Genomic DNA, 8,936 nt, shown 5'->3' on the forward strand with positions numbered 1-8,936 from the left:
AGATGTGATGAGTGGAGTTTCTAGCTTACAGCAATCTTCTCTGCATCATCCTTTGCGAAAGTAAGCAGAGGATTATCTGAGGAGCCATGTCTGTCTGTGGGCTGTGCCTGCTGCAGGAGCCTGTTCTGCAGCCACGGGAGGTGTCTCTGGGACACGCAGTGCTCCCCGCTCCTGCCCTTCCCTGGCCCATCCTGAGCAGCTTCACAGACCGCATTCTCCCTGTGTTTTTCAGCTTGCTTTGCTTTGAGAAGGAAAATTCCCTGCTTCAATACCTCTGCTTTCAGAGCTCTGGGTGGGACGCTCCTGCCTGTCCCCTCCAGCACCGCTGGGTGCTCTGGCACTGCATTCCCATTTCCGTTCAGTACTCACGGCCCTTCTGGTTGCCTGGCCTGTCCCCACTGTGGTCATATCTTGTCTCCTGATCTAAGTGAGGAAAGCATGCAGTGACTTTCTGTGGTGATTTTGCAGCATCACGTGCAGTTGGGCACTTCAGACCTGTGACCCACAAGGAATTTGATCACGTGCCCTCAGATGACAGGCTAACAGCTATCAACTTTCTGCTGCTTTGCTGTTTCCCAGCTTGCGTGTTCGGTGCACAGCAAGGTTTGGCAATTGTGGGATGTAGTTTCATTAAAACTCGTCAGGGAACCGACAGTCTTTTAAGACACTTGGTGGGGTGGGTGGACAGGGAGGTTTCCCGGAGTGCAGGGTCCTTCCTTGCCCATTATTCCCGTAGTGATTCCCTCCCCGTTTCCCTCCCCAGATCCTCACTCCTCAGAAGCACCACCAGAGGGTGAGGAGATCTTTTGCTGAGCGCCGGCACCAGGTCTGCAGGAGTACACCTCACCTGCACCACGCTGCGGCCAGACCACCCCGGGGCCGAAGCCCACGGCTCTTCCTCTGCCCATCGGTCTCATTCAGCTTTGGTACGGTGGACATCTCCCTGCCTGCTCCGCAGCGTGCTTCTGGTGCCTACATCTGACAAGCTACCCGGGGAATTTAAATAAAACATGTTGTAAAGGTCTGTAAGTGGTGGGAAAAGGCCTCTCTCCTTTGGTTTTGCATGAATTCTCACCACGGAGACTGACTACACTGCAAATAGTACCGCCTTTCTGTGCAAACCTTGATTTAAGTCGGTTGGGATGAGAGAACATAGCCTTAAGGGGTCTGTGCCTTCAAATTCCCTTTTTCGGGGGAACATAACCAAAACCAAGCATTTAGCAAAAGATTAGGACTCTACAAATGGTGCGTACACACTGGCATATATAGATATACTGTATATATACATGTATGTATCTATGTATCCCCTGGGATATGCTTACAGTCTGTACAGCCAAGCTTAGCTCGGCCGGTGGGGATAGATGATACCTGATGACTTTCAGGGAGCGCGTAGATATTAAATATCTTGCCCTTACTACTCAGATTGTAACTCCGTTGACTTGCACGACCCTTTTGTGCTTGTGGGATGTGGCATGTTTCACTTCAGAAAGGTACCCTACACCAGGAAGCAGTAACAGTGGAAAAAAATAAAAATTCAGGAAAAACGTAAAATAGAAGGTATTTCCAAAAGATTCGAGTGAGGCAGAGAAATTAAATGTTAAACTGCTTCCAAAATTGAGCAGAATGTCTTTGGGTGTGTTTAAAATGATGCAGAAAAGAGAAGTTCACTAAGCTTGTTAGGCAACCCCAGGGAGCCAGAACAGTGTTCAGGTGGGAACAGCTCGAAACAGCCTTTTCTAAGCAATCCCCGTGAGCTCCAGCTCATTCCTTCCCATTACTCCCTAAGCAAAGACTTTTTTTTTTGGCCAGAATATATTTCTCCATTTGCATTTGACATCTCTTCCTACAAACCGGAAGACTTTATGGAGAAATGGCCAAAAATACGCTTTTAGGGATCTTTGTTCTGTTATCTGTATTCTTCCTTCCACTGCTTTTTACATTATGACTGGGCTTATGTTCCTCTGACTTTTGTCAGCTTCTCTAGCTTTTTTCTAACCCAAAAGGACGCAAGAGCAATTTCCAAGCACTTTGGTAAAGACATCACAGTCAAAGGACTGAGCGCTGTGAGCAGAGTGACCTCGGGAGAGGCAGCTCCTTGTTCCTACACCTGTACAATACTGTGCACTTAGGAACAGTTACTGGGGAGAAAATCTGTTCTTACAGACAAAGCACCATGCGACAGGTCCAAAGGCTGGCACGCTAGGTCCGTGTCCATCACTGCGCAGTCTGTGTCCGTGCGCCTCCGCGTTGCCATCCGCGGAGCGGGCAGGATCGCGGACGGCTCCTGGGATGCCGAATGCGACGTGTTTATACAGCTGTTGAATAGGATGTATTTTCAATGGGGGAAGAGGAGTGCAGCAAGCCAGATTTTTTCCAAAGTTATTGTTCTTCCAAACCCTCTCAGGGGACTTGCTCCAGCGGATTTGTAAATGGTTATGAGGCGCTATCAGCTTCAAATAGCTCAAGGGTTTGCTCAAACAGTTTGAAGCTGTCAAGTGCATTTCCTTTCCTCACAGTTTTCCTTGAGAAAAAAAAGAAAAAAAAAACCTTTTTTTCTTGCACTATCATTTGATTTCAATTTGCTCTTTAGCTTCTCACAAGCTAGTCCCATGCAACAGTTTTCAGAGTTCAGTGCTAAGGAGTAGCAGCAGCATTGGCAGTGAGGTGGGTACTTAAATTGGTCTGCCAGGATCAGTGCGGGAGTCCTGAATAGCCCGCTTGCTTTTGAAGCTCTCTAAACTATTAAGACTCAAAAAAAAAAAAAAAAAAAAAAAAAAAAAGAAGAAAGCAAAGAGGTTTGAGATGTATTTTTGCTTTTTTTAATATTATTTGGTGCTTGTTCTTAATTGCAAGCAGGGCTTGCAAAAATATTTATCTTTCTGTTTATTTGAAAGAGTTCTTTTTTAAAAAAAAGTTTACTTGGTTTTATTTTTTTAGTTTTATTTTGCCTTTGTTTTGGGGGTTGTGGGGGTTGGTTTAGAGGTTTTGTTCTTCCTTTTTTTTACCAAGAGATTGGTAACCCAATGCTCTTATCTCTCTGTTTCCTACAAAAATAGGGTTTGAGCAGTGCTGCTTAGCAGTCTGTGCCATTCCTGGAATTAACAGAATTTCAACTGAGAGCTTTCTTTAAGGCAGAACATTTTGGGGCCAAAAAAATTTGGAAAGAGAGGTGGTGACTTCAGACAAGACTCCTGCTATCAGTAACTATTTTGTTTAGGTTTTCTCATACCTCTTGGAGGCAAAGGGAAAGCCAAACACAGAGCATATTCCCGTGAGGTGAGGGTCTGATCGACTGTGCAGGGAGATCCAGGCAAGTCTTCTCCTGAACTTGAAAGGAGCTGAAGGAGGCATGTGCTGACTTTGTGGTGTTATCTTTTTAATGAGAAAAACACTGATTTAACAAAATAACTTCTGCCCTGCTATTTCTACATCTGCGAAAATTAATGTGCCAAGCTGAAATTTTTGGTTTCCAAACCAGTGCATGGCTCATTTACTGTTGTATAAACAGAGATCAGTTCCCTGATATTTTGGAAGGTTCCTCTGAGTCTGTAATAGTCTTTGCCAGTACGAGCTTTGCTTTTCATCTCACTGTCTTTCCCCCGTCCCAGTACATCTTGAATTTGTGCAACAGGGGAATGTCCCATGACCCTGAGAAGGGCATCAAAAGGGAGATGTGACCCAGAGCAGTAGGGTTGAGTCTGTGACTGGCTTGACTCTCTCTTCTGACCTGTGTAAATAAAAAAGAGCATTCAGTGCCCTAAGCAAAAAATGCATTTGCGAAGTGGTCTCCCATGGTCCCCATGGTTTGAATCAAAAATGTACCAACCAGAAATATTGCATATCAAAGCTGGTTTTGTCTTAAATTCTGGTGGGCAGACATCCGTCGTCCCTGGGGGATGTATATTACTGTATGATTCACTTTGTGTTTGAATGAGGCTCCCCCATTTGAATGAGACTCCCACACTGCTTCCTTCTCCTCTCACCTTCAGGAAGATGCAGGCTTGTTTTTTTGTTTTTCCTCCAGTTTTCTTTGGAAAGGCTTGGCATTGGTTCCTGGAGTTGGAGTCCCACTGTGATCCCAGCAGATAGCCTAGGGTTGCCTGCTAGAGAACAGCCCCAGTTTCACAGCACCAAAGCCTTTCCTTTTCCTGGCCTTAAAATGGTGTTTGCTTTAGTTGCATGCTTGGCACCATTCTGCAGTTCTGGAAAACATGTTATTTCCTCAGCCCAGCCTAACACCTTGTCTGGTTCCCATGGCCAGTCCCTCGATCCCATTCAGAGTACCCAAATCACCCCTTTTTGCCCTGGGTCCCTGGTACACAGAACAGGTAGGTTCAAAAATGTCTGTGAGAAGTCCATATTGAGGGGAGAAGAGGACAATGCAAGGGCCCTAAGAGCTTTTTTTGCTACTGTTTCACAGAGGGAAAAATCAGACTTTCTTCTCATGGGCTTTTACTTTGTCCAGTCTTCATCACTACCCGACAGAAGGGGTTTCAGTGAATAGTGTAGTGAAGGCACGTCTCGAATGAAGTACAGAAGTGGTCAGTATTAGCTGAGGGCATCAGGATATCCCAGGGAGCAGAGAGCAGGTCTAGCAAACGGTTTGAGACATGAAAGAATTGGGTGGGGTTGGGCTTAGGTTCTTTCCAATGAAGCAATCATCTCAACATGTAACTTTGTCATTTTGATGCCATAAAGCACTTTAAATGGAATTGGTCTTGTCCCTTTGCATTTTGCTTATGTGGAGACAATCAGGTTTCTATTTGCTTCCCCCTCTGTGTCCCCCACATAATCTGAGCTGAAAGTAGGGATATGCCACTGGGAAACCTGGCTTTAGTTTGGCTTTGCCTGGCCTGGGGGAGAAGGGGAGGAAGGGACAAGCTTTTTCTCTTAGTTTTAGACCAGCGTGGGTGTGAGGATGACTGCAGTCCTGCTGCAGACAGGGTGAACCACCAGCCTTTTCCCTATGAGGTGTTTGGCCATCACTTACTCTTCCTGCGTGCACATCCCTGGAGCTGCCTCATCTCACACCCAAGGGGCAAAAGCCATCGTCCTGCTGGGACAACCCGAGCTGGCATCGGCATCGCCTCCCGCGCATGGGAACCGAGGCACCGATGCCCGTAGGGAAGCGTTCCCGGCCACTGTCCTCCCTCCAGCTCCTCCTGCCTTGGAGAAACTTAGAGCAAAGCAGGCATGGGGGGGATGCAACCAAGTGCAGTGCAGTGAGGCCCTTCCCGTGCACTAAGTTATTTACTGTACAAGCCATTCAGAGACCTCCTGGGTGCCGTCTCTGGGGCGGGAGCACTTGCTCCTGTGGCAGGTGGCCTGTTTTTTTCCCTCTTGAAGCTTGACCACTGCTGAGAAGCACAGTAATGCCATGAGCTTGAGCAGATGTGTCCCGCCTTGCCCAGGCGCGAGCGTCTGTAGAACCTGATAATCTTGGCACCTTCCTTGCGGCGCTAGAATACCTTCAAGCTGCTGCTGCACCAACACCTGAATCCAGTCCTTGCAAACGCCACCGAGTCGGAGAAGTTCATCAGGTGCCAAAGTCGCCGGGAAGCTGGCTGGGATGCCCGTGGCACGGCGCGCGGAGGACCAGGCGGGGGCATGGGAGAGTACCTGCTCAAATCCAACCAAACATTCCTTCTTAACCAGAGCTCTGGAAATTTTTCTGCCTGCTGGCCAGGTTTGGGAATATAGCGTAATTTAAGGCATCCTTTTAAATAAACCTGCCCTAGCGCTCGCAGCTCCTGCTTTGTCGGAAGGGGCAGCAGTCGATGGCTCGTTCTTGATCTGGCGGTGCGGCTAAGCTTTAAAGATAGGCAAGCTGAACTGGGTTAGTCTCCTACACCTCACGCTCTTGCGTAACGGGAAGCGTAACGCTAGCTCCCTGCCCACGTGTGTTTTAAGGGCGCTCTGCCCTTTTTTCCCCCCACACTGACATTGATGCTTTGCCCAAATATATTCTGCTTCCATCGCTTGGGGGGAGGGGGGACCAGGATGACGTTCACTGCTTTGCATACAGCTATGAGCTTTGTATGTATTTAAACTGTCTATAGGTATCAATCATTGCCATGCTCTTAAGTATTTTACTATTTTCTTTATCGATAGTAAACACTGACTCAGAAAACCTATGTCCAGTTCAGTTCGCCTATTGTTAAAGTTTAGCCCGGTGTTTATTTTGTACTATTATGGAATGCACTTGAGTAATTCCCAGAGCATTGAGGAGGTGTATTACAATAACCCAATATACCTCTGCTTTTGGTTTGTTTCTTAAGGAGAAAAAAAAAAAAAAGAACTGCTTTGCATTTTCATGTTGAACCCATTTAAAAAAAAAAAGGAAAAAAGTTTAAAAAATTAAAAGTTGAAAAAAGAATTTTTTTAAAAAAGAGGGTTAAACCTAATTGCTGTATGTTAATTTGTAATTATGTAAAAAGTGAGCAGGTTATTGACTGTAAAATTCTTCAGTTTTTCTGTAACTTGCCAGAAACCATTAGGTTTTGTAACAAGCTTTTATTTATCTTCCTTTTTAGTTATCAGCATCAACCTCTTGTAAAGTCATTTTTCCTCTAAATAAATTTGATTTTAAGTCTGAATTTTCTGTCCGATTTATTTCCAGCACTTTGGTATTTCTGCTGTAGACTTTGCTGCAGGAGTGAATAGCTGCAACCTACCTGTAACTGGATGTTTGCGTCACTTTTATCATCTGGATTCCAGTGTGCACCTCTCGGGCTCCTTAACTTATTTTCCTTCTCTTAGGGGATTTGCATTTCACTTAAGGGCATATGGCCATAATGATATTTAACTTTTTTTCCCCGCACAGGGCTTTTCCTCTTTTTACAAGAAGAGGAAGTGTCAGAGCCGTTATCTCAGCCACGTCAGCTCCAAAGCAGGCTCTGCTCTGGCCTATAGTTTCAGTAACCTGCAGAAATTGCTAGGTGCTCGAATCAAAACCAAGCCAGCTCAGGTTGCAGGATGCTTCATCACGTTCCCGTTTTGGCAGAGAGGACTAGAGACGCAAGGTCTCGTGGTGGGGTGGCCATGGAGAGAGGAGGAGAGGTCTTTGCATCCCAGATGCACGTGCTTTACGCATTTCCACTTCCCCGGGTAGGAAGCGGCCCCGCAGACATGTTCTAGCCAGCGTTAAGGTCACTGCTGTCCCCTGGGGAGCAGAAGGTACTTTTTGTTCCCGGTGCTTGTAGGCATCCGTCCAGGCAGAAGAGGGTGCCAAAAGCCCAGCACCAAACTACAGTTCGCTGAGTGTGCACAGCAGCGAGACCTGCATCCACGGCCTCTTAGCTCTGCATGTTGCTTCTGAAGCAAACGAACTGCTTAATTTAGATCTATTATTTTACTTTTCTTCAGCGGTGAGATCGGGAAGCAGAGGGGGCACTTGAGGAGAATCAGAGATACTGATCCAAGCCTTGAGGCTGTTGGCATGAGCATGGCTTGGTGGCATAGGATTATCTCTTAGAGGCATTAGGAAATGCTAACCCACCCCGCTTTGTCCCTTAAGCTGGTACTGCACCACAACACCCGTTCCCCCTCTCACGTCTGCATTGTGTGTGCTGTTTCAAGCAGCTGCATCGTGTCAGTGCACGCAAACCTACCCCTGCGACGAAGCACTTGCTCTAAGATGGGCGATGACAGGAGATGAAAGTGTTTGTTTATCTCGAACGCTGTCTGCTAATCCTCATTTTATTTGCAGTCCCAGCTCACCTATTTACCAAAGCAAACAAAAGCTTTCTCTGAGATGACGGCGCCCGCATTTGGCATTCGAAGAGCACTTTTTCCTCTGGGCCTGTCTCCGCTCTGCAAATTGGATGTTCAACAACAGCAAGGCTTGCAGCCACTGACCAGGAGCAGGGCTGACACCGGGAAGCCTCGCCGCACTCCCACGGGGGCAAGGGTCCCCTTGCCGCAGGGCCGGGATGGTCCCAAGGCCTCGCATTGTTGTAAGGAAACAATGGAGTCTCCCGCCGCTGGGAACACGAGCTGCTGCTGCTGCTGCTCGCAGGGCCGGGCAGAAGCGATTTCCCAGGCTGCTGCAACGCGAGGAGCGGCCGTCATGGGAGGAGGAAGAGGGTATTTACTGATTGCAAATCACGTATAGCAGGAAACAAAATTCTTGCTGAATCGCATGGAGTCCTGCAGGCAAAGGGCCAGGACAAGCAGAGCGCTCGGCTCTGGAGCAGCCCGAGCTTCGCTTGTCCGGCAGAGCGCAAACCAGATCACTCCTATTGCTGCGGGCCAGAAGAGAGCCTGGGCGGTGCAAGGCAAATTGCCTTTGCAGAGGAAGAAAATGAAGGTCCCAGCTTTCATGGTTGTCTGCATGCAGCAGTACGAACAGCCAAGCACAGCCTTCCACAATTTCATCCATGATTAATGCTCTGAGCTGTTACGGTATGGCTAAGATGATGAAATGGATGTTCTCTTCAAGCCACATGGCTCAGTTATTTCAGATGATCCCCAAGCAGGAGTGATATGTTTCTGAGTATACCAAGTCTAAAAAGAGCATGGATCAGTGTGGGACAGCTTCTTCTAAAACAGGGTTTAGTGACACCTTTTATTTTTGCCCTATCTGCATTTCCTCTTTCCTGCCCTTGCCGAGTTCAAATCCTGGAGCTGGCCCATGGGAAGAACCACAAGGGAGGAAGCAGGTGTGCGTTGGGCTGGGGCTTCAGGCAGGATTTTCATTCTTGTCGTTTTTATTAAACTAATAGGAGAAGAAAAGGCTAAACCCTAATTAGTTTAGTGTTGGATGCCCTGTGCTCAAACACAAGGTGAACAGTAAGGGCATGAGTTACCACAGGGGGCACCTGGGGTTTGTTAATTAGTTGGCAGGATGACAACGCTGCAATGTGTTGATTTGTTTAGGGTTGGAGGATGTTTAACTTAAGGGGAAAATGGCGTTTGACACTAGCAACTGATATGCG

The 8,936-nt window shown here is 47.3% G+C and overlaps 1 protein-coding gene across 13 annotated transcripts in view; it reads left to right on the plus strand.

Moving 5' to 3' along the window:
* Positions 1 to 6,596, plus strand: part of AKAP13 (A-kinase anchoring protein 13) — a 233,436-nt gene extending 226,840 nt beyond the window's left edge. For all 13 annotated transcript variants that reach the window (XM_064517213.1, XM_064517208.1, XM_064517212.1 and 10 more), the window contains one exon: positions 764 to 6,596. In XM_064517213.1, coding sequence (XP_064373283.1) covers positions 764 to 813 — 50 coding nt within the window. In that variant the 3' untranslated portion in view covers positions 814 to 6,596. The remainder of the gene's footprint in view (positions 1 to 763) is intronic.
* The last annotated feature ends 2,340 nt before the right edge of the window (positions 6,597 to 8,936 follow it).

Source organism: Dromaius novaehollandiae, chromosome 10 (genome assembly GCF_036370855.1).
Source record: "Dromaius novaehollandiae isolate bDroNov1 chromosome 10, bDroNov1.hap1, whole genome shotgun sequence".
Classification (NCBI taxonomy): Eukaryota; Metazoa; Chordata; class Aves; order Casuariiformes; family Dromaiidae; genus Dromaius; species Dromaius novaehollandiae.